This window comes from Apteryx mantelli, chromosome 2 (assembly GCF_036417845.1).
Source record: "Apteryx mantelli isolate bAptMan1 chromosome 2, bAptMan1.hap1, whole genome shotgun sequence".
Lineage (NCBI taxonomy): Eukaryota > Metazoa > Chordata > Aves > Apterygiformes > Apterygidae > Apteryx > Apteryx mantelli.
Genome location: NC_089979.1, coordinates 8,860,197 through 8,886,311, shown reverse-complemented (window position 1 = coordinate 8,886,311; position 26,115 = coordinate 8,860,197). Strand labels below are relative to the sequence as shown.

The 26,115-nt window shown below is 39.9% G+C and overlaps 2 protein-coding genes across 2 annotated transcripts in view; one reads left to right on the top strand and one right to left on the bottom strand.

Moving 5' to 3' along the window:
- Positions 1 to 26,115, top strand: part of TG (thyroglobulin) — a 165,837-nt gene that overhangs the window by 101,075 nt on the left and 38,647 nt on the right. The gene's annotated exons all lie outside the window — the stretch shown is intronic.
- On the bottom strand, positions 3,023 to 26,011 carry SLA (Src like adaptor). Its single transcript, XM_067292267.1, has 8 exons — positions 25,909 to 26,011; positions 20,913 to 21,006; positions 14,592 to 14,691; positions 10,851 to 10,937; positions 9,195 to 9,298; positions 7,664 to 7,795; positions 5,623 to 5,755; positions 3,023 to 4,595 (listed from the first exon to the last, which is right to left on the bottom strand). The coding sequence occupies exons 2-8, from the start codon at positions 20,971 to 20,973 to the stop codon at positions 4,376 to 4,378; spliced, it is 837 nt and encodes a 278-aa protein (XP_067148368.1). The 5' UTR covers positions 20,974 to 21,006; positions 25,909 to 26,011; the 3' UTR covers positions 3,023 to 4,375.

The following is a 26,115-nucleotide window of genomic DNA, read 5'->3' as shown; positions in this document are numbered from 1 at the left end:
GTTAAGAATTTATGCATACAGTGTCATGCTGGATGCTGGTTCTCTTGTGACATATACTGGAAAATAAAAAGTAACCAGTAATAGCAGTGGCTCGAAAATGAACCCAATCCCTTTTTGTTTGGGGTACTTTTTGGTTGGTTGGTTTGTTGTTCTTTTTCATGTAGTGATGCAGTATGAAACTGTTGGCTTACTCAGACTTCTCAGACAGACCTTCTGTAAAGGAACGTTGCTTATTTTCATTCCAAGATCACAGTTATCATGGGTACTCCCAATTTTACTGTAAAAAAAATGAGTTGCACCACAGACAAAAAATCCTGAACTTGAGAATATATAAAAGATATAGCTTTCTTAAATGGGAATCCAATGAAGCAATATAGCTTTTCTGCAATGATTAATTTTGTGCTTCTTGTTTGGGTCTTTGCCTTGCACTGAAAAAATCTGGTATCGTCTCTTAACATGCAGAGATGTGTGATTTATGAAGCTTGTCTATGAGGAAAGGTACACCTATAATAACAAAATGCCTTTGAGTTCCTTTGTCTGCTCTGTAACAGATTTTGTTTTGAACTGATTTGAAAACAGTTTCTACTAAATCAAAGCAAAACTATGATGGGGAATTTTTTTATAGCTTATTTCATATTTCCCTAGTGTGACAAAAAATGAATTCAGCTCAAATAATATAATCCTGGTTTAAACCCAATTAACAGCATCAGCACAGCAATTGACTTCGTCTTTTGATTTATATACAAATGCGACTTTGATATAGATGGAGACTGTTGACTTACTATGGGACCTAGGCATTTGGAAGCATCCATCATTTCTCAAAATGGGATGTAGGCACCTGACTCACTCAGGCTCCAGGTACTATTTTACGAAGTGCCCAGTTAATAGTTGTTAGCCTTCTTTGAACTCTGTGTTTGGTTTTGGAATTGAGAGATGATTTTGGTTAGATATTGGGAGAAAAGGCTTTCTAGTGGCAAAGGGAGTGATTAGTGGAATGGGTTGTCTCTGTTGCAGGAGGTTGAGGGGGGATGGTGCATTAGCTACTAGGTCTTCCCCGTTGGTGTTGGGAAGAGATCTCCCAGGCTTCCCCCACCAATGCTGGGAAAGACACGCCAGGTCCCTCCTGACCACTGAAGCAGATCAGATGCACGTACGCTGGAAACAGCAGACTTACTGTCCCACTAAAACTTCAGCAGTCAGCTGTAGGGCTGCCTGACAGGGACCCCAAATCTTCCTCATCGTATGATTAGCTAAACTCTCTATTCCCTTTCTCCCTCCTTTTTCCCTACCCTTTCTTCTCCTTTACCAGCCTCATTCCCTCCCAAACAAACAAACCACTTCTAGTTACATTTTCTCCATTGGTCCCAGTTTTGCTACATCCCTACCCAACTTTGGTATTTCTGTTATTATTTCCTAGGTAATATCAGACTTGCATAGAATTACCTAGGTGCTGTTGGCCTTGCAAGATTGTACTTCCCAAAAGGTCCCCAATATACTCTTTCAACTATTTGTGAAGTTTGGCTGTTTCTCACCTAACTTCCCCTTAACCATCTGTGGAATCCAGCCATCCAAGACTATCCATAACTTTTTTCACCTTCACACATTGTTATGTTACATCCAGCAGTTTCTCATGTCATGCGCTGTACTTTCTTGTGTCTTATTATCTTAATCTCAGGCCAGGACCTAGTCAGCAGCTCAGTCATCTGCCCGCAACCCTATCATCATCACTGGCAGTTTTTGGAAGAAGCTAAAGGTATATCAGGAGTGCTTTAGGTGACATTAATTCTCCCTAGAGCAAGGGGGTAAAGAAGAAAACTCTGCAGGGTCCCTTTCGTTCCTGTTTTTAATTATTCCGTAGTGCACAGGTGACTTAGATGCCCAAATATTTCCTCTAGCTAAGGTTCTTCCCTCCTACCACGTTTTTCAAGGATACCTCAAACCATAGCCTAGAGAAGGAGCTAGCCCAAGTGAACTGTTCTAGTAGTCCACAGCTTGCTCTGTGCCAGCCTCTTGACCAAATGTCTCTCCTTTGCAATGTGGTTGTGTAAATGTTCATCATGCAATCAAAATATAGGTTATATATAAAAAGAAAAAAATGTGTTTTGATTGTTACATGAGCACGTGTCCTAAAGTATGTGATTAGTACAAATAACAGATGCTTTATTGTGTTGCTAGACCAGCACTTGTAAAATAATGAGCACTCTGCATTTTGGTGGTAAGACTGAAACTTCCAGTCACATAGTTGCAGAGAAATTGTAACATACAGCTTCAGAGAGCTACTGGACATTACTGCTGGACATGTATCTAGACATGGATCTAGGCTGTACGTAGACACAACTGCTACAGAGGATTACAGAAGGTCCTAATCTTATAATTCTATTTCATTTCTAGCCAAAAAAATCTAGTTAAAAATCTGATCTGTCTTCATCAGAATGTGTCATATCCCCTTTCTACAGAGTGGAAACTAAAGTATTCTAAGTGTTGTCCGGTTGCTTTGGCTCTGGATTCTGCTGTCATATCCTGACAAAGATATGTTCTACTAGTATCATTGCAAGACCAGCTGTTTATAATAGGTTTTCTATATGCTAGGTTTTTCTTTTTCTAAAGACAAAACAAAATTCAGATAAAGCTAAGTAACTACTGAATATCATTTTAATGAATAAATACAAGTTGTGATTTAGAAATCTGTAATGCTCTGCATATATATTTTGTTGGTTAAAATGCAGTCACCATAATAACATATTAACAATTAGTAGCAATAATTAGATTATACAAACACCTAGAGTTCCTGAGTTCATTTTGCTTCGTTGTGTTCAATGTTTGTGAGCCAAATTACATTCACACTTTAAAGTTCCAGACTATGTTTAAGCAGGCTGTGAACCGGTTTCATCTCTGAATTTCTATTGCTAGTGTAAATGATCTATTATAAGATCTAAAGAGCACACAGATTTGTGCTAAAAGGTATTTACAGGAAATACATATATGTATATATATATATGTGTGTATACGTATATATATATATATATATATATATATAAACCCAATTCCCTATGTCTCTACACTTTGTTACTCTAATCTGTGCAACAGAATATTTGATCAAAAAGATCTCCATTGAGGTACATAGTCTGCAGCATTTTGCACTCCTGGATGTGAGTGACTACTTGATTTGGAAGGCAATCGCAAATCGGGTTCAAAGGGCCATGCTATCTGCTTCTCTATAGATTGGTAAATGATACAGGCATACCAAAAAATGCTCTGGTCTGTGAAATTTAAGGCAATCAATTTACAAATCATTAAAGCAATTTAATGAAATGTCTTGTTGCTATTTGACATAATTTGCTTCAGACAAGAAATGCAGAAAACTCTCTAATATCCACTGTTGCTAATTTGCTCTATAGTTTAATTATTAAAAAAGCTGATATTAATATAAATATACATAAATATTGGGTGTCTTCAGGAGGTGAGATTAAAATCTGGTCTCCCACACCTAAAAGATTGCACCTTTGCAAGCCTACTTTGGCAGTGAGGCATGATATTACCACTTTTTACATTTCCCTTAAAAAAAAACCCACACCCTTTTGTTCTCTGAATAACTGCTAGACTATGAACAGCTGAGTTCTGCTTTTGGATATGCCCATACTCTCTGCCTCAGAGCTAAATAGGAAGCGCTCTTCTCAGCGAGTTAAGCCTGTTAGTAGGTTTTGGACCTCTTTGACACAGCTGGCCACTACCAGCAGCACAATTACAAGTCACTTGAAAAAACAGTGATTGTATTATTACTCCCCCCCCTCCCCAAGAAGGTGAAAATGGCAGTATAGACTTGATATCATGAGATCTTGCTTGGATGCCAGATATTAGATATTTTCTTGGGTTTATTGAGGACTTTCATTTTCAGTGATATTGCCTCAGAAAATGATTCTATACTGAGAATAAAGAAACTCCACTTCTCAGTGTGGGGAAGTGCTGCGAAGGTGTTTTTCAGCCCTGTGGATAAAGCAGAGTAAGACTTAATTTAAGACCTTAAGTTCTAGCTAGTCCTTCCCGATACAATCGCCTGTGTACAGTGGTGGACATCATCCTTACTGAAGAGTCCCTGCTTCATTTGCTCTTTTCTAAGAGTCTTTCTCTCTTCATCTTGCTTGCGAGCAGGTAATTTCAGGTGCACCAGGCCTGTTCCCAGCCTGTGCTGTGGCTGAGCTGACCATAAAAAAGGTCTCTGGTCAACATTCAGAAGAGGAAATGCAGAAGCACAGCCAGCATTTGGTCTTCAGCTGGTGTGCTTGTGTGTCTCAGTTGTCAAAGGACTGCAGGACCACAGGATGCTCTGGGTTTTTTCCTAACCCTTCAGTTCTTTTTTTTTCGGATCATCTTAGGTTCAGTCTTCATAGTATGTAGGTGGCAAGTGAAGGGTACTCTTACGTTTGCTTCCTGTGTATATAAGAGACTGGGTTTTCTTCTTTCTGGTGCTTGCAAAAGAAGAGTTGTCATCCCCTGCTAAGGAGAGGTAGGAAGCGATACTTTCCCTTAGGCCATAGCTGAGACAAGAGTCATCTATTGCTGCCAGTGTGCTTTCGGTATCCTCAGTCATCTCCAGCCTTTAAAAGAACAAAGCTCACTTAATGTTTCAGTTGCTTAACCTGAGCCTATTATTGTAACATTAACAATTATTAAATGGAACAAGGTTAATTTTGTTATATAAGAAAAAAAATAATAATTCCTGGCTCATAAATCACCAAATACTTCTGTCTCTTAGTGATCTTTTTCCAGAACAACTAGTACAACAGTACTATCTAAATATTCTTGTGCATCTGAAAAAGGAAATAACATCTATATATTTTTTTCTCTCTTTCTTCTCAATCTGTGGGAAAAATAGCTTCAACACTATGCAAAATTTTCTTACATTTGTAAGAAAATGAATATGCTTTGTGGAAGAATAGTAAGCAGTTAATGGAGGCAAGCTTACACTTCAGAAATAAGAGGTGCTTGTATTTCTGATGGTAGTTGTTTCACCCAGTTTCTGAAACCTGACCTACTTTCTCTAGCTGCAGTCATGATATCTCACAAACCTTGAACTGGGCTATATGAAAGGAGAGAAACAGGAAAGATTTATGCTGGGCCAGTGTATTCATTACACCTGTGCTGCTTTGGAGGTGGATGGCCATCATTTGAACAAGCTGGAGCCATCCCTGAGCATCGGGGCTCATCTGCAAGCAATTGCACACTAGTATACCATTAGTGGTGGATCTGACTGTAGGCATTATGGCCTGCCTCGTAGTCCTGCCCCTTGATGGAGAGGTTTCTATGGACCCATGACTCCCAGTTGAACTGCTATGTGCCCACAATCTTAGCTGGATAGGAGAAATGATATAACTATACTTCTTACTTCTTTCAAAGTAAGACCACTGAGATTTTCACTTCACTGGAGAGCTGGACACCCTAATTCCCATGGGCTAAAATGGTATCAGCAGCTTTGAAGTTTAGACTTAGCTTTAAAACTGGTCTTAAGGCAGTCAAAACTGCTTGGAGAAGCAAATGGCTGTTTCTCCTGTGTTGTAAGTGCAAGTATATAGGAGGCTGGGGAAAAAAAAAGTTGTTTTTGACGGTGTGCATCGCGTGTGGTACCTGTGTATGCTTCTCCAGTTGAAGTTTTTGTTCCGCATCACCACAGGAGGAACTTGGCTCATAACACCGTTGTTGGTAGTGCACTGGGTGAGGCACGGTGTTGTAAGGACGCAGCAGAGACCATCAGCAACTTCTGAACAGGGAAATAACCACACAGAAAGTTAATCCTTACCCGTTGTTATCCATTGTTTTTCTTCCCAGGTTATGCTCTAATAAGCACAGATGCAGTTAATAAACACAGATGTAGTCAATAAAAAGGGAGTCCTCAGCTTGGAAACTAGGACACAGGATCAACTTTTTCCTTTCCTCATTCCTTTGCTCTTTGACTTAACGTGCGTTGTATTTTCCACAGTGCAAGTGAGGAACTGAGACGCAGAGAGAGAGATTAAGTGACTTGCCTCAAGTCTAGGAGGAAGTTTGTGACAGAGCAGGGACTTAAACCCAAGCTTCCTGAGTCCTTAGTGAATTCTGCTTTTGCTTTCCATCCTCTCAGCTATGCAAAGAGAGTACAAAATAGATGCAGGATGCAACCACTCAGAGTGGACAGTATGTGCACCTATTTTGCTGCCACCTTACACTGCATATATTCTACTGCACAAATAGAGAACGTCGTTGTGGAAGGCTGGTGTTTTATACCTGACATTTTAGGTTTATTTCAGAGTGAAATTCTGCATCATCTCATGGTGGAGGCAGGAGGAGAGCTAAATCTTACTACAACTGCTCTTACACATATTTACAGCATTCAAGTGAAAATGTTAATTTTTAAGTTTTTTTTTTCAGAATTGTAAAGCTTTATTATTCATTTCTTTTTATTTAGAGAACAGAAAAAAAAATCCTATCCAAATTCTCACTCCTCTGTTTTCATCACTGGGCTTAATTTTCTTTTTATCTCCTCACATAATATACATGTTTTGAAAGTGATTTCCCCCCGCCCCCCCCCCCCCCCCAGTTTCTCAGAGTGCTCTTTGGCTAACAGGCTATTTCATTTACCAATGAAATATGCAAATATGGTGGCTTTACACTTTTTAAATTACAGAGTACCCGTTACTAATTAAAGCACAGAACCGACTGTTGTCTTGTAACTTTTATGCAATAAACTTACTGCAGTCCTCCTTCTTCTTTCATTTTAAAATTTCCTCTTTTTCACGATCTGTAATTGCAGCCACTTATTTCTGTCGTTTGCCAAGTCATCTTACACAGATTACATTTCCATAAATCTGAAACATTGTCATTAAAATAGGTGTCACCCACTGGACTGCTGTCAGTATAAATGACACCTGAATCTAACTTTGAGCTAACAGCTTTGAGTCCCTTGAGCTAAAGTCTACTGATAAAATCCAGCCTTATTAATTGAAAGTAGTAAGGAATAAACTAACAAAATGTCTGAGAATTGTCTGCTGCAAATATAGTTGTGTGACGTAGCGGTCCCCATGGGCGACCCATCGTGGCTGCAGAGCTTGGTTTTGCGTGTCACGCTCCTATCTGTCTGCCTTTAGGGTAAATAAACGGCAGATATGTCTATACTGGTAAACAACATGAGCCAGGAGTTGAACTCTGGCCCTGAGGCCCAGAAGCACAACTTGCATTCATACAGCATAACTTTATTTGTACACCTAATCTTTAAAGTTAGCTATGCTCTGAGAGGGGGGCTGGATGTCCCTGGCCTGTGCTAACGTCCAAAATCTACTTGAACATTGTCTAAGAAAGTGCTAGTTGGTTTGGGTCAAAATAGTACTAGGGAACAGGTCTACTGATGTGGCCATTAGGACATGCAATATGATATGCAATATCGGCATAGCCTATCTGTCTTCATTTAGCTGAGTTCTCAGGTTGGTTTCAGTTGTACTGTTGGGGTAGAATATTTGTGATCAGGATCAAAAATGAAGTCAAAGAAATAAAACAAGTTATTTCCATTACTTGTTCTATGGTAGTAGTTGCAAGTCTCAGACGTAGTCAATAATTTGTGTTCTGGACGTTTGATATATAGTTTTACAGTTGCTTATGGAAAATATATGTATTCTGCAGTTGCAATTGCTTTTACCTGAGTAGTGATTCACAAGGTCTTCAAGGCACTGAAAGGTTTGCCGTGGAGAGATGTAGTACCAGTTATTTGGAAGGCGGAAGATCCTGTAATGTTTCACTTGCCTGTGCCGCACTGACAACGAATATAATCCTGCAGAAACAAGAGAATTAAGCTGCATCAAAGTTAGGCCCTAATTCTAGATAGGTAACAGTGATCAAAACCAACGTATCTTTAAGGTGTGGTGCCATGTTCCAAAAGGTCTCAGAAATATCTGAACAAACTGAGTGGCCATCCTAAATTATACACCTCAAGTATAATGGAGGGAACCAAGGGTCCAGGGTCAGGGCCTTGGAAGTGGGTGGGGGGTTTTTTTTGGTAAGTTGTTGTTTGTTTGTTTTTTTTTGTTTTTGTTTTTTTTTTTTAGTTTTTGGTGTCTATTCCTTTATTCTTGGTGGGATTGAGGTGGGATTTTTTTGAAAGGTTGTAAGGGACCGAGGCCTTTACAGAAGTTGTTTGCTTTTCTCTGAAGAGGGGGACCAGACTCATCTGCTGGGGTCTCATTTAATCAGCTCCCGATAATGCAGTAGTTGATAGCTGATAATGCAATTCTGGCAGGAATTGACACCTTGGATTTTCCTGTTTGCTTGCTTTTCTAAAACAGTTATGCCTCGTTGGTAAGGATTGAGCATTGAGTCTAAATTTCTTTGAATTTAATAGAGGTATTACTTGAAGCTTATTAGCTCGTGTTGTATTGAAGTAGATGATTTAGGGTTCCCTTCTAACTGCAATACCCTGAAATTAGGATGCATTATGGTGCTTCAGGAAAAGAGAAGGTATCATAGTGCACACTGGGAGATGTACTCTGGCCACACAGCCTGGCCCACTGAAGAGACTGAAAGTGTGAAATGTGAACGGTACAATTCCCATGTAGCAACATAATTAAATCAGAATTGTTTTGGCTTAGGCTGAAAGGTTTTGATATATTGGCAAAAAGTAAATGCGAGTATGTGTGTCTGTGGGATGGGCAAACTGATTTGCTAGCCCAATCCAGTTTAGAAAAATGGTGGGAAAAATAGTCAAAATAAAACTGTAAACACATCATTTTTTGAAAAATAAATAAAAGAACCACCTGCTTACATGGGAAATGCACTTATCAGCCACCCCCACTGCTTTGTGTGTATTTTATATCTCTTTAGCCAATCTTTTGTGGATGGAGGCAAAACTGCAACTCTTCCTCCATTTGAAAAGCCCCACTGCCGAATAAGCTTTGCATGTGACCAAAGTAAATAACAATGTTTAAACAACTGGGTCTGGTTTGTGCTGATGCCTGTGGAACTTTCCATGGCCATCACTAACCTCGTTTCCAGCACCGCTCGTTGTGTAGGTTACTGATGAAGACCAGCATGCCATACTGGGCGATTTTGACATCTCACTACATACATTATATGTTTCTGAACTGATGCATATGAAGTGGGACAGGGGGAGAATTATGAGTTGCAAAAGTGTTAATGCCTGAGATCAAGAAGGAAGAAAATCATATTTTTCTCACCTTTCCTAGTTTCACTCTCTCTGATCATGAAGGAGCCGACCTTGGTGTTGGGAAGCTGTAGAAGTTCCTCTGCTTTTTCTCTCCCCAGCCCTTCAAACAGCCAGCTGTGAAGCAGGAAAAAACAAATTCTGAAATTTGGACACCATTGAAACGGAGAGCAGCATGTGGTCTTGAAAGTGCAGCACTAGCCAGGAAAGTGACTGCAAAAATAACACTGTGGCTTTCTGTAGTTATTCTCTCAACTATTTCCAGGCGTGTTTCCTCAGTTTGTGGAGAAAATCATGCTCTCCTTTTTCATGTATGGATTTTCATTAACTTTTCTGAGGCTAAGAAGAGAAGAGTGAGTAAGGTTTGGACTTATTAGGGGAGACAAAACTTTTCAAGCTGCCTTGATTTGAGATGTTGGGGACATGTCCATATGACATATGGCATGTCTATGGCCTTAGAGATCTGTTACCTAGCTCCCAGGGAGCTGCTCTGTCTGGATTGATGTGATACGGCCTCAAGGTCCTGGCTTGAGTCCCAGAAGCTGATGATCTGAGGGCATGGCATTGAGTCGGTTTGGGAGCCGTCTCAGAGTTGGCTAAAGCATCTCTGCATTTGGTCTGTTGTTATGGACCGGGCACACCGAAAGTCTGCTACTGCAAAATATAGTCTCTGAGATGAAACGTGAGCTTTTTGTCATGTTAACCACTTTTATTAACCCAGATTTAAAATACAGTTATTCTGCTTATTCTAGGATGCAGTGTAGTCTTCTAAGTTAATTAGTTATGGGACAAGGCAGAATTAGCCCTATTGATTTTCTTCATAACTTGGTAAATTGCTGTATTTTGGCCCAACTAGTGAGTATTGATGTAACTGAGCTTGCTGTGCTGGTGTTGGAGTTACTGGCACTTTAAAATAAAGATGTTCTTGTGTATTTGATCCAGTTTGCCATCAGCAAAATAGTCAGGGCTGAGTCTTAGGAAAATTTGACGGTAACTTTTTGTTACCATATCCGTGTCCCACCTCTGTTGCAGGTGGATATAGAAGCATATTAAAATTTAAGCACTTGCATAAATCCCACAGAAGTTCACAGTTCCTATGCTTACAATTAAACAGGTATTAAAAGCTTTTCCAGAAAGGTTTTAAGTGTGTGCTTTAATGTTTTTCCTGACTGGTAACAACAGGGCAACAACAAACCTCTGAACCTTTCTTAGCTCTTCTAGTGTGAGAGTTTACATTCTTAAATGATTTAGTTTTGTTCTATTTGGTCTTTTCTTCATAAAAGTCTAGGTTTAATTTTATTCTTTGTAAATGCTAAAAACTCTTCGTAAATAGGTCCTCTTTATCAGTGTTTTAAAGTTAGAGATCAGCCCAAGGAATAAAAGTATTTTAAATATTTTACATGACATTAGAGCTTTTTTTTGACATATCTAGGCAATTAAAACTAGGATTTTTCCCTTTCAAATATATATGTGTGTGTATCTTTTAAACGTAGATGTGGATTTCATGTTGTCATATTTCAAGGGAACTGAGATGTGGATACTTACAGCTATTACCAATTATAATTTCTGTCTGTCTGGTTACTGTTAGTGTTGTTTTGATTATGACAACAAATAACCAGGGAAATATATGTACATTGGGTTGAAAGGCTATAGGAAAGCATGCACTTACCCGTGGTAAACCTTTGCTACGTATTTTCCTGGAATATAATTTTCTCGACCTGTTGTGAGGGAATGGACTCTCCACCAGCCTCCTTCGCTGTGTGAAAGCAAGAAAATGGATATTGCAATATGTGGTTTTGGAGCTTGCCCTCGTTTTAGAAATGAGTTAAGACATACAGGTTAGCCTGTAACCTTCTGGGTGTGTTCTCGAATCTGTGTATTCGGAGATGAACCCAAGTTTGTTTCGCTTAGCAAAGTTGCTTTTCTAAACTTACATTAGGATTAAATTTGGACACAGAAATAAGCTATATTTGTTCCGTTTAAATGGCGTAAGTAGTAAAATATCTTTCTGTAGTTAAAAGAGGAAGGGTAAATACTCCAGTGGTTAAACCATGCTGTGCTCTGTCTTCCCACAGCCAGACTACTACTGGTATCCAAGAGAGCTAGCTTGTGTCTCAGTGTGCAGCGTCTAGACCGCGCTGCAGTGACTCCTGTAACGTCAGGGTAGAGATGCTCAGAAAATGAACGCTGTCTGCCTGGAAATATATTTTCAGTCTGATGGAACTGATTCACCGTGTGCTCTTTCCCTTGTCTTCAATGAGTTGCTGAACAGACTCCGGTAAAAAAGAAAAGGCCTCGTAGCTGAAACTAGGTGACTAGATACATGTTTTTTTTTTCCTTGATAAGTCTTAGGTTCTAATTGTGATATTGAACATTGGATTTAGCTTCTGAGTGTCTTGCAGATCATGGGAATAAGAATTTTCACAGGGACGCTGCAAAATATCAAATGATTAATGGAAGGGGTTATGGCAGTGCTGAGCTATGATGATTGATGGATTTTCTCCACCTCTTCCTTTGAGTTTGAATCCAAATAAGAGTGTCTTGTGTTTGAACCTCCACAGAAAGAGCATTCATATAAATGCTCCCAGATAATCCCCAGACTGCAGACCAGATTCTCAGAGTATGTCAAAAGAGCTAAGTTGGAAACGGTCAAGTTATACTACCAGAGTTATACCAGCTGGGGCCATGATCCAGAATGTGTATGCTGAGGGAAAAATGCTCTCAGCAGTTCAGAGCTGGAAACTTCAGGGCCCCACAAGTTTTGTCTGTGGGTTTCCAGCTGACATGAAATAATCTATAAGAAGTTTAAGTTGTTTTTTTTTTTCCACAACTGTCTCAGACAGAACCAAGAATTCTAAGAATGAAATAACTGAAAGACTTAGCTTTCCCCTTCCATCGAAACTAATATTTCTAACCCTGAAAAATTCCTGTGCTGAGTAAAAAATCCAAACCAGCACATCCATCTGGGGCTAGGAGCCACAGAAACACATAGGCTGGGAGGTGATCTAGTGTAACCCCCTGATAATTCCAATTAGATCCAGTTGTTCCTCTGGTCATGAACAGTGCCTGACAAGTGTGGAGACTGAGAAACTGGAGCAAGAGTGCTTCCCTAATTTTGCCAACCTGCAGCAGTCAAAAAATATCTGGGAATAATTGTATATTCTGTATAGACTCCACATATTATGTTGCTGGCATGATTTATGGATGTGGTTGTCACTAATACCTTAAGCTTGTAAGAGAGTGTGTGGTGTGAACAGTATTCCCTGAAAACCTCAATTCACCACAAATAATTGCTTTGGTAGAAGGCTAAAAATCTACAATTATAAGAGGAGGGCATGCTGCCTGCTAATACTGGGCTCTCCATGGTACTTCCCAGTCACTTGTGTTCTAATCATACCTGCTGTGCTGTTCTTTTCTTCCACTACATTTTGTTTCCTTCAGTGACTCGAGAAATATTATACCTACAGCTTGCATGCAGTAGGAGTACTATGTAAAAAGTTCCTATTAACTTTAATGCATACCCTAATTGGGGAGAACAGGCCCTTCATTTAGGACAAACCATGCCTATTTGCATAAGGCATTGGAGTGTCTTTTCTTTGCATAAGCTGATTCAAAGCAGGAAGAGGAAAGCTCCATTAAGGCTTACTTTGGCCCTCCTTTACTGTCAGGAGAAGCGCTTGATACTGCACAACAGACAAACATGATAAAAACTGCTGTTGCAAAAACCTAGTTCTTTCAGAATAAGTTGTACGTGCAGTAGATCATACTATATAGTATGCATATAACATGCATTTAATTCCTACTGATATGTTCCCACTGATATGTCCCAGGTGTATATACTTATATGGTTTTATGAGGGCCCTTAGCTGGTGAAGGTTAGGAGATGGGCTTTGAGCTGGAGTTTCCATGCTAAGGCAATTATTGTACAATGTCTTACGCATTACACAAGCTGTAGCATGGTTTAAATATCTGGATATTACCAGTGAAGAATTCCCCTGATTTAGGGAAGCTCTCCATCAGCAAAAAGTTCAACTAGTGGTAGTGTCAGTCTTGTGATCTGTAGGTTTAGGGAGGCAGTGAGGACACTCAGCAGAATGTAAGTACAGCCATTCTGGGTCAGACCCATGGTCTATATAGCCCATCACCTTGTTGCTGGCAATGGTCATACTGGGTCATAATGGCCTTGAGAAGAGCCTGAGAATTCATCAAGCATCTGCAATGCTTCTCTTGAGTACTCCTGTCCTCCAACCATTTGAAGCTCTGAGACTTCCCTGGTTAGATAAGTTTCCTGTGAATTTAGAAACCCTCAGTGTTTTTCTCTGCTATGTGTCTGGCCTCTCCTTGAGTCCATCTGGTCTACCAAAATGGCAAAAGTGTAATCTCTCATTTCTGTTTAAGCTGTGCAAACAGTGCCCATGGGGTTGGCTGTGCACTGCTACAAGTCGTGCATAGAAGAATACCAGGGCTGCTGTCTTCAGTTTTTTCAAGGAGAGTGCTTGTTCTTGTGTGTGGCAGTATTTGCGTTATGCTTATGGTCAGTCTGAACTAATACTCTTAAGACTACTTCCTTCTGGAGCTCATGAAAGTTTTGAGTGAAACTGGTTGGGAAATCTTTGAGAAAATGTTCATTCCCACTCCTTCCCCTCCCCCATCCCACCCACAAAATGCAGAAACTTTTAATAATAAAAAAGGGAAGAAGCATTTCCATTTTTTTTTTCTTTTTAATTAGGGAGATGTCTTAAAGAACTGATAACAAAGGAGTTGTTCAGGAGAAAGGATGAGAGAGAAAGAGATATGCCCATGCACACACACGCAGCTGATGCAGTGAAACCCAGAATCATTTTCCTTTTCTACTTGACTCGGACTATTTTTGCTCTTGCTCCATGTTTTCCACTCAAATTGGGGGAAACTTTCTCAAAAATCATTTTTCAAAGCAGAATTATGGTTTGAATCCTAATTTTGAGTAGAATCTGAATCCACCTTCTAAAACCATGTCAGGGGAATCCAAAGATCAAAGAAGAATCTGTAATCTCAGATCCTTAAACTCTAGAGATATTTACACCATGGCTAAATATCTTTCCCTGCAGACTACAAAATCGGTTCATTTTGCTTAAATACTCGAAAACCTCTTCAAAACATAAGCATTCTCATACATGCTCTTATAGGCTTCATCCACAGGGTATAGCAAGGCTTTTAGGAGCCTTTCATTGACTTTTATACCTGGACCATCTCATGGCTCAAGCATAGGAACTGTTGTGTGCCTTCATCTCCCATGGGGAGTTTGGAGAATGAAAAGAAGCACTTTGTTCAAGAGAAATGAAATTCACAGCATCCACCTGGTGCCATATGCATAGAAGATAGTCTTGCATCAGTTATAACAAAACCTAATCTAAAAATTTGATCAACTTACTCTGATAGCACACGTAGTTTTTCTCCTACATGAAATATAGGTTGGCTTATGTCTGCTGAGGGATAATCATAGAGGACAGCAAGGAAATCACTCTCCTGACCTGTTAAAGAAGAAAGAAAAAGACACTTAAAAATGATAAAGTTCTAAAGTAGATTTTTTTTTTGTTTTATTAGTTATATTTTATATAGATTATATGTGAAAAAACGCCACTCTGAAGTGTCAGTTTGTAAACCTCAAGAGCCTATAGCTTTGTAAGAACAGGGTAAAGATATTAGAAATAAATGAAAAAAAAAGGCTTTTGATTTAATTAGAAGTAAATAATTTTACATTTCTTTTCTAGTAATTACCATATTTAAAGAACATACTCATTCTGAAACTAGCAAAATGAGTAAGTATCCATAGTATTAGGATGTAACCCTGTCTGATTAATACCACTGTCTTAATGTCTTCAGCTACAATTTTGAGCAGTGCTGATGCATTACATTTAAGAAAAGGAAGATGTGTGTTGAATCATTCCGTCATTTAACATCACTGATATTTTTCAAAGATATTAGTTTAGATTAAGGGCAATGAGAAGTCATTATTGCTTGTTATTGTCCATTTCCCATCAGCTTTGTAAATTAGCTTAATGAACAGCCAGTGGGATTTGCTCTCCATGCTTATATGGAAACTATCCTAGAGATGGCACATGATGCATCTTATCTTCATTTCCAGAAGAAAGGTAAAATGAATTTGTACACAACTGCAATTTGGAGAGGTGGGGCCTTTTAGATCAGTTGAGAATCAAATGGAAATTAAAGCTTTAGTGAGAAATCAGCTGCCAAATATTCTTGCTGATCAAGAATTCCTCAGTTAAATATCACTGGTGGGGCCTGGGGAAGTCATGCTTATGAGTGGGGTTCATATTTCAATATCTTTACTCAAAGATCATAATTCCTGGAGAAAATGTATATGTCTGAAGAACAACCAATAAGCCAATGCACTCCTCTGAGGTGTGGGTATATGTCCAAAATTTGTTCTGTCTGCTTTGAGGTGAGGCCCTGAATCCTGATCATGGGCATGTCAGATTAATGCACAGAGTTCATGCTGCTGAATATCTCTGCTGGTTCTCTCTTTAATTGCAGACCTCTCAAGGTTTTGGGTATGCCCTGATATAGAAAAGTGTAACTTGTGGTAAGTCGAAGCTCCATGTGGTGTGGAGCTGTCTGCAGCCCTCAGTGGGGACCTGAGTCTAGATTCTTATGTTTGGAACTTGCAGCTCTGCACAGGACACATGCTAAGTCACTAGGGTGACTTCTTGAGGGGTGGAGGGTACCTGAACACTTTATAGTCCCCATCCTGTTCAAAGTGCACCACATTGGACAAGACGGGGCATTATGAAGAGTTCAAGAGTTTCTCATTTGCTGGGAGTCTGCAGAAAATGCTGAGAGGTAGGAGGTTCACAACACAGAACACTGGGTGTTTTGAGCTCTTTAGCAGAACTTCCAGCAAAAGGGATTATATAAAACTGCCTAAATTTCTTGCTGGAAGTGGATCCCAATCCTCTACATGGGGTACCACCATCTACCGGCACAAGGGGGGACAGTGCTTTCCCTGTACCTCCGGCAGCAGCAGCGTGCTGTTTGCTAATCATACCAAGTACCGGTGTGTTTGCAGTGGTTGTCAGCTCATTTGTCCACTCGGTGCAGCTCAACATATGCAAAAATAGAAATGACTTTGGGGGAGTAGAGAAAGAAATTACCCAGGGAGATAGACACATATCTGTATCTTATTAGGTTTGTTTGTTTAGTATAGATTCCTCTTCAGATTGTCTTTTTTAAAATTTTTTTAGTGAAATATAGAAACACAATCCAGAAGGAAGGCTGAGACTGGGCCTGTGTTTTCAGCCTCGGTGTCGTATGGCCTTGCAAATAACACACACTGATATATTGATAACGATGGAAGGCTGAAGGAAACATGCAAGCATGCAGAAAAGAAATATTGTCAAGAGAAGGATAACACATGTAGTTATCCTTACAGCAGTCATAATGATAATGTAAACAATAAGGAAAATATTTCGCAATCGTGGTTTGAAAGAACTAAAAAGCTAATTTCCCATGTTAATTTTGGGTAGTGGTTTGTTGTTATGATATAGAGACTGGAAATAATGCAGTGGGTGACTTTACATGATTATATTCAAAATGCCTGTACGCATGTTTAGTTTGCTAGCCTGCGCTCATAGAACTAGCCCTACGATACAGCCAGCAACCATCCTTATGGATGCACAGATGTGTAGAGTCTGGAGCTGATGTGGATTAGTTTGTGGGTGTGGGTTTAGTATTAGTATTATCAGGGTTTTCTCAATTGTTTCGTATCACTCAATTAAGCAGGACTTGTCCAGTACCTATGTATTATTCAGTCAACTGCCATGATTAGTCTACTGTAACCTATTATATAATTAGTTCGACCAGATTGAAGAAATTGTGTTGAATGTGCCTTTGATTGCTTTCCTGTTATGCACTAAAAATTAAGAAGCATCTCTGTCTGTGAAACTGCCTAGTACCAAAGGCTTATGAGACCTAAGCGTTGGTGTTGAATGATTTTCAACAAAGCAAAACCTTTTCCTGGGACTACAAGAAATAAATGCCAGAAAGTACATTGTGAAAGACCTGCAGAGTAAAGATAGAGTGCTATTCCCTAAATTCTCATTGCAAATTGTTAGAGAGCAGTTCTATGTGGAACGCCATTTCTTTACATAGATTTAACTTAGTGAAAATGGCTTTAGCAATGCTTTTTTTCTTTTTTAAACTTATGCTGTTATATAAAAAATGTTTTGTTTCCATACTGAGAGAGTGGAAAACAAACGCTTTTCTGCCCTCCTTCCTTGCTTTACACGGTGGTTTGCATTTCGTTATGCACTGGAGAGTGTGTGACTTCTTCTCTGCTTAGGAGGATCCGTAGTTACTTTGCTTACACTTTCACCTTTATTTTTGTTTTTGTTTCAATTTTGTACGTTAATTTATAGTTCTCAAAAGGAGAGAATTAATCGTAATGCTGGCTGCCACATCCATGCAGACGTTACCTCTGAAAATGTGTGTACTTAGAGAGAAAGTAAAGGGCTTTTGTACTACCCAAAACCTTTCAACCCTCCCACTTCACAAATAACAAGACCTCGTTTTAATTGGCATTTAAATGAAACCTCACTGGGTTTTTTGGTCATGTAAAAAACCCTGCCACACTCTACAACATCTTGCAAAACCCAGACTATCTCCTTTCAGATACTGAAGCTTCAAAACAGGGACTAAACGAATTACCCTTTTTCTCCACATCCAAATCTCACAGTGATCTGATAGATTTGATCTGATGAGCACCTTACACTTTTAAGTAGTTAAAAAAGAAGAAAAGAAAAGAGAGAGAGAGAGAGACTGAAATACTCTTAATGTAACCTCTCCTCCGCAGTTTGAGTGTGTAGGTTACCTCTAAAATGGAACAGCTCAAAAGTTAGTGTGGAAAAATCTAAGTACAGTTATTTCCACTGAATCAGATTTTTTTTTTTTTTAGGAGTAAAAGCTGAACATGAAATACAGGCTAGTTTCAGGTACCCACATCCCTGGATGCCTTGCAAGGTGTGAGATTGAATATTGCATGCTTCAAATGACTCATTCAGAGGCCAGACATGGACTGTGAAGCACTGCTAGATGTGGGGAGAGACCATGGGCAGAGCATCCAAATCCAGCCCGGGCTGCGCATTGCTCTCAAGGATCAAGCTGTGCACCGCCGTGGACCCTGTCTGGGTGGGAATGAGCAGCCTGCCCAAAGCTCAGCTCCCTGCACCATCCCGGCTCTATTTTCTAGCAAAAGTGCTTTTGATTTCTTGCATAGCATATCCCGAAGCGGAAAAGGAGGGCGCTTGCACGTGTCTGGGAGGGTGTCTGTGCCGCAGCCATAAGGTGTGGCTGCAGCGTAGCGTTGATGTACCCAAATTAGATCTAAAGCAGCCAGTTCGGGGACTGAGAGTTACGCAGGTGCAGCTGTGTGCAGCACAGTAAGGATTAACCCTGACTCGGGGTCCCAAGGGAGGAAAGAGGAGTGGGAGGGCTTACGACTCCTGATAACCCCTTGCTTCTGTAGCTACCCTGTTATCTGTACCTAAATTAGGTCAGGGATGCCCATGCAGTGTGCGCTCAGTTGGAGTGCCGTCATACCTCCCGGGGAAATGACGCTTGTGCACTGTTCCTTTTACCAGGACCAAGCGTGGTGCACTAGAGCTAAGAGAAAGCACGAGGCTGTGTATTCAATGCAGCTTTTGGGCAGCACGAAAGGCTTATCAGGATCTGGCAATTAAATGCGTTCCTGCTGCAGATTGAGCGTGCAGAATGCAATTGTCTGCTTTCCTCTTTCCTTTTGTATCTTCTTTCCTTGCCCTTCTGTTGCAGCCTTTCACTTTATTCTATCACTGCTTCTCTGTCTCACTGAAATGAGCCAGAATAAAACCCGCTCTTCCCAATAATCATCTGGAATGCCATAAGTCTGTGGATTGGGTCCTCCAGCTGATTTACAGTAAAGGTGGCTGTTCCTGAGCTGGGGGAAAACTTGGCGTTTGGCAATGTGACTTGGAGTTTGATCTGCTCAGGAAGGCAAATAGTTACAAACTCATTGGATTAACCCCAATACATGCTTTTAGTACTGTGTTCCTTTTCAAATACCTGTTTTCACTGGATTTGGATGACAATATTAATGCTTGGATTTTGAATTTAATTAAGCAACGGTTAAACCATATGAAAGATGCTGATGGACTAAGAGTTAAACACAAAAGAGCTATGTAGGCATTTAGATCTGCCTTCAGGTGCTTGAACATAGGTATCCGGTACGATTTTAGCTGTACAAGAGTGTCTGGGACATCCCTGTGGCCCAGGCAGAGCTGCTGGTCCACCTATGGGAGCCTTCTGGAGTGGCAGCTGGAGGTCAAGCAGGATGCGACAGAGCATCTCATTAGATGTGCTAGACACGTAGGAGCGGGCAAGCGGATCGAACCCGGAAATCCCACGTAGGTAATCTCCCATTGAGATGTCTGTGCTATCAACCTTTGCCGAGGTATCTTTTAGACATATGTTCTATTTATGTCATTGCAAGGGATGCTGTTGATTTTAAGCCTACTAAATCCTACCTTTTAGCATGTGTGTGAACTCTACACAGTTCAGCACGCAGCCCTGGCAGCTTTCTCTCACACCCCAGCTCATCGTAAGGTCCCGCTTTGAGCGGAAGCGTACTTCTGTTTTGATGACTGTGATATTTGTGACAGTGTTTCTGGGAAAATCAACATAGGCACGCTTCTTGCAAATAAATAAATGGGCGGTTCGTGTTATGCCTCCAAGCAGCCATTAACAGCGTTCAGTCTGTGCTTTATTAGGACCTAGGGCTACAGAGCTGTCCTTAGCGATGCTAGAAGCCGGTCTGGATTTCCTTCCAGCACTAATAAAATGAAACTGTTTTCCTATCCTCTTAATAGAGAGCAGCATAACTGGACTATCTTTTATGGAAAAATCCAAGATTTTGATTAGCACCTTTCCCCTTCTCCCCAGCCCCCCCAGATTTCTGTTCTACCTTTTGGGGAGCCATTTAGTGCCTCCCTTCTACCAATGGACGTTCATATTGCAACATAACGGCTACGGCTGTGCTTACTCTCCACCTACTCACTTCGGAGTAGCGGGTCAATGAATTTTTTTCCTTTCCCACTCAGACCCATGATCTCTACCAGGCTATGGGGGTCTTGCAAGCTGATTTTCTCATGTGTGGGTACATAGGACAGATGTGTTAGATCCTCTTTTGTTAGCTTGAGTTTGTGAAGTGCATTGTCTTGTATAACCTTTATTGATAACTCTAGTAACATGGAAATTTGGCTGCATACTAGTGTAAATGCAAGCGTCTAACAGTGGACCTCAGGATCAGTGTAATCAAAATGTCGTTAAGGTCATTAACCTTAAAACTGAGCAAAATCAAAATACACGAACAAGTTTGTATAAAATATTACGTGGAAATACATCAAAATACAGTATTTCTGTTTCCAAAATAGGTCAGTGCTTTTTGAATTGGAAGGAAAGGTCTTTCAAGGGATACTAGTAAGTAATACTCTTAATGTTTGTTTTTTAATGAAATTACTTCTTAGAAAAAGAGCTAGAACATGCCTAAAAATAAACATTGTCTACAGGATGCCCTCCTTCTCCCACAGCAAAGTCACATGCTCGCTTTTTTACATCAGGTGGATGAAGGAAGATTCACGCATTAATGTACCATATATTTTGAACATGTTTTTCTCTTGGAAGAAATTAAATGCGTGCTTACCCGTTTGGCTTGACACACTTGTTTCTGCTGAGGCTCTCGGCGTTTTCATAGTATTTCCCATTGCTCTCTCTAATTCTGTCAAAGCTCTTCAGAACTAAATCAAAGAAGACATTGAAATTAAACTTTAGAATAACACCTGCTGTGCCAACGTAAAAAATGACCCAGTTTTAGTGTCTTCAATTTTATGTAGTTTTGCTTTTGAAAGCTCTTGTTTCAAATTCATGTGAGTTTTACATATTTGCTAAACTCTCACCACTTTGGTGCTTTTATCAGGGGAATAGCAGAAAACCACAGCTAGGGAAGTTGCTCAGAAGAACGTAATGTAGTAAAAGTTTCCATTACCAGTGCCCCAGCACAATAGGAAGTCACACCAAAGCTGTGCCGGTACAGTCATTTTATACACAAAAAGTTCTTCTCAACATTTGGAGTTCTGAGGTTACAAAGAAATTAGTTTGGTTGACAAATCTGTTTTTCAGCTCTGTGCATATTATGTTGTTTTATTGCTGAATACCAAGAATGTTCTTAGGTGGTTTTCTTCTGATGTAGTTGGGAACTCGGAGAACGTGGGCGATATAAAAAAAAGAAGGTAACACCTTGCCTCAAAAAGTGTTTGATCTCACAGCACTCTTACTGCATCAAGCCAGTGGTCCAGTTTCTCCAGGATCTCATCTTTCTCTAAGTTTTAGAGGATGTGCAAGAAATGCTACATTAGGCAATCATGGAACTAATTACTGGCAGGGAAAGTTCCTTCTGGTGGCTTTACTGCGCTCTTCCTAATCCTCGCTGACAGGCAGCAGGGAGCAAAACCCTTCTGACGTAAAAGGTGGCTCAGGCTGTGGTATATTTTCAGAGGCAGAAGTGAATAAGCTCTACCTGTTCAAAATTGTACATTAAAGCAAAATCACGTGACACCGTTAGCTAATAGCTGATAATTTTTTTAAAATATTTTTCTGGTAGTTGCCCTGGGAAAATGATAACAGATACTCCAGCAGTATCATATGAGTATTTACAAAACTCTGTGAACTCAGATGCAATCTGTATCTCTCGGTCTTTTTTAGCTTAGGTATTTCAGAGATGATTACTGCCTTTCAGATGCTCCTTTTACTTACAGTAGGACAGCCTGACAATGTTAATCTGCGTGCTAACTTGAGCAGTTCTGCTGAAATCAGTGAGACTCTGTTACAGAGTTGTTCTTTGGAATAAGATTGTCGGAATTGAACTCATGCGAAATACTATAAACTCTACATCTCACAGTGAGCTTAGTGAGATCTACAGAATAAAATACAGTCCAAGAGAAAGAGAAATCATCTCTTAGCACTGATTTTGTTGCATTTTCTTACAAACGGTAATGCAAACTTCAGTTTGACTCCATCTCATCTAATTTTCATGCTCCCTAGTTCATAAAGTCTCGTCTCTGAAAGTCTCTATTCCACTGGCCCACTGGCACATTATCGTTTTTTTACTATTTATATTCAGGAACTAGCTTGTGACACATCTGTAGGATACAGCTGTACCAGCATCCTTCTGACAAGTGACAGAACTCAGCTTTCACAAAAATTCTGTCTTTGTCTAATATAAGAAGTTTAGAAGCAGAATAAAAAATAACCTTAAATTTAAATAAACTATTTAGGTATTCACTTGTAAATGAAAGGGTCTCTCTTGATAGAAAATACCAAAGCATTCTCCATTTAAATACACCTAAATTTCTAATTTTCACTTCTGCAATATTTTTCCCAGTCGTATCCCACCAAGAATAAGAAGAATAGGTATAGGAATACTGTAGCCAATACTTTGGCTACTGTTGTTGTAGATGTTCCTGTCTAATATTCAAATTAGCCAGCAAAATTTCTTAGGCATGGCAATAGAGATCTCCACAGAGCTTGAAGGGTCAGCCACCAAAAAAAGAAACCCAACAACAACAACAACAGACCCCAAAACTCAAGCAAACAGGTGTACCTCTACGTGCTCCTTTACGCTGGATCTGGCTATTCTATGGCTGGGAGATCGAGTCATCCTACTAGTGATCAGAATTGTGGCAGAACGTTATTAAGGGCTTTTCTCCTACTCTTGAGGTGCAGTGGATGCAATTTTTGAATGCCCCTGAGTCACTTTGGAAAGTGAGACATAGGGTTTATACATGATGGAAAGACTTCTGAAAATTCTGCATTGCACTTGCAAACTTTTAAAAGGATGGCACATTTGAGCAAGGTACCTTCATTTGTCTAGATGGCATTCAGGTGTCTAAACCCTCAATGTTGCTTTAAAAATGTGAAGTGTTTTTGAACGTTCGCTTATACACACTTCGGAAATAAACCGCTTGCTGTATAGTTCAGAAGGGTTAAGTGCTGGAAAATAGGCACATACCTACTTGAATGTGTATTTTTGCAGAGCACATGCAAAATTAGTCTGGCAAATTTCTGCCATAGAAATTGTTGCTTTATGTGATCTTTTTCTCCTAGTAGGACCTCTGAAGTCAAAAGGAGAGAGCACTGCGGCTCAGTGCTATTATTTTAAAGGCGGAAGAATCTGACTTATGGAAAACAAAAATGTTATAAATGACTTACAGGAATAGTGAAGAGCAATGCCATTTTGGGCTTTGATGTCACTAGCGTGACAGTTTTGTGTCTCAACATTTTCCATGCTAAGTTTAATGTCGTGTATTATAGTTGATGGCGTAAAATCTTGAAGGTGGCAAAGATCTCAAGAAGTTATCTAGACTCAGGGCAGAAGTTTTCGATTAAAAAATAAGGGAATGGAAAGCTTTGACTGCTGCTGTTAATTCACGTATCCAAAGTGATCAAAAGGAAAATGACAGACGTCAGACCTAGTTTCCTCACCAAGGACATTTGTCACTACGCATTTGGGCAGAGTAGTGGTGCCTATGGTCCAGTCAAAGATAGTGGAGTGAATGCTGTGAGGTACAGCTCTTCTCCCAGACATTGAAAATGGGATGGAAATGGCAGAAAGAGGAAGTTTTGTTTGGGAGGAGACAGAAGACTCTTTCAAATTCCTCCTTGGCAATGATATATCACTGCTTTAGGGTAGGAGTATATGAATTAGTATTGTGTTTCTAACAATATTAAACTATGATGCGCATGCCTCTTAAGTACACAGTATAATTTACAGTTTAAGTAGTTCGTGCTTGTGTAGAGTATTGGCAGCACAATACAAATTCATTGCATCTTTATATGACAAACTCTATGGTGATTTTCTTGAATTTTGAGATATTCTGCAAAAATAGGCTTACAGGAAACTGTAGAGCATCTTGTGGCTGAGCAGATTTTTTTTATCATTTAAGTGTATAGCAAAACAACAACAGTTTTATGATATCCTTTTAGAAATGGACAATCTATTCCAGGCATTGCATCTCGCTTAAACTTGGTGACAGGGCTATCGGAGTTTGGGACAGGAGTAGAGGTTGCATCCCTCTGTTGTACAAGTGTATAGCTGTGCCAGAACCAAACAAAATGGTTCACTGAGGATTATTTGTGAAGAACTAAGGAGAGACGATAGACTCTAAGCTTACCTTGTCTAGGGACCCAAAATCCTGCACGGAGGAGTGCAGCTGCCATTTCAGGTCAGAGGAATCACTGTGTTGAAGGGTTGCAACCAAGCACAGCCCTACCTGCAGGTGTGAGGGTGGCCTTTCCCACTCGCAGCCCACCTCCTCAGGCTGGCGTAAAAATTTGAATTTAACCATTATGATTGCATTTTCAGTCCTCCCAACTCTAAGCCTTTTTCCCCTCCCCTTTCCATTTGTGCATATGCTGTTTGAAAGCAGGTCGTTGAGCCGTAACTGTTTGCAAATGCAGAACCAGTGGGTTTTAGTGATCTTTGCTGTTTGTGATTTTTGCTTCCAAAAGAAAGGTGAGAAAATGTCTACAGCCCTGGTCCTGCTTTATGTGCTGTTTGTCAGTGATAGAGCTTTTGGCAAATGTGAACCTGTCACCTCTCAAGACTGGAATCTCGCTGACCTAAATTGTGGGTCCCGAAACCCTGTGGTACAATTTTACACCTTCCGTTCCTACATACAGAACATGTAGCAATAGTTTCCTCTGACAGTATTTGTTCTTTCAGAAAACGCACTTCTGGAGCATTTAAATAGCATGATACATAGGAAATTCCATTGCTTTGTAAGAACTTTTTCAAAGTTATATTCAAAATGATTGAGAATTAGTAAATATAAATAAAATAAAAGTAAAAATAAAAAGCAAAATAAGAACCTGAGTAAACCCGTTCTGCAAGGAGTACTAGATAGTGAAATTAGGAAATCTATCATGCATCGTACATCATACATTATTTTGTTTTTGTTGCCTGATATTAATGTCTGTACTTTCAAGGTCTTAGAATTTAATTCTCAGTAAGGTTCACGGGTAATGCAGCTGTACCTTTTAGCTTGGAAATTAAAAGCTTCAGCAGCCTCCTATTTATTTGGGGAAAAAAGGCAGCTTAGTTTTCACAAATTGTATTTTTTTTCCCCATGAATTTACCTTGAATTCCTCATTAATCAAAATGTACATCCTCTCAGCTTTCAGGCACTGGTATCTTTGCATGCAGAAAGAACAATGCAATCCTGTAATCAGGCTAATTCACAGAGGCATGCAAAATCTAAGTACTACAAAACAGCACAGAAATACCACATTATGCAAACTTCTAACACTTTGAGTAAAAAGCCCACCATGCTGTCTGCGGCATTTCTCATATCTTGGGTTATTGTGAACTGCAGGTTTGCTTCAGCACCAGCTCCTCTGCATCTCTCTGAATGTGAGCTTTCAATAGAAATACTTGACTTCTTCTCCCTTTCATGTTTGGCACCAGCCCTTACAAGAAGAGTCTAGGCAGGCTTTTCTATTTCTGCCTTTCTATCTACCTACTTTAAATACACAGCCTGAATTTGGTAGTTATTCATGGAATAAAACTCTCATTTATATAAACAAGAATTGGAATATTTGATGCAGTATGCAGATAATCTAAAACGTATCAGAGTAATGATTACCTTTAAATGCTAGGCATGGTATTCCAGGTTGCAGTATTTCTCCAAAAAAGCAGTAGTCATAATGCAGCTCGCATGCTGCCAGCAAGGTTTGGCTGATCAGGTCGAGGAGCAGCCGGTCGACTGAGTGTGTTGTGAAGTTCACGCTGTCATGTAGAACAGCATTTGCCAAACAGGCCACACACTTCCTCTCTGAGAAATAAGGAAGGC

What these genes read in the sequence shown, in the direction of transcription:
- SLA (XM_067292267.1), bottom strand. Translation starts at nt 20,973, where the DNA reads ATGGGAAATACTATGAAAACGCCGAGAGCCTCAGCAGAAACAAGTGTG. An exon ending in AAGTGTGTCAAGCCAAACGG is followed by an intron (nt 14,692 to 20,912) that starts GTAAGCACGCAT and finishes CTTCTTTAACAG; the next exon opens with GTCAGGAGAGTGATTTCCTT. An exon ending in GTAGCAAAGGTTTACCACGG is followed by an intron (nt 9,299 to 10,850) that starts GTAAGTGCATGC and finishes CCTGCTTCACAG; the next exon opens with CTGGCTGTTTGAAGGGCTGG.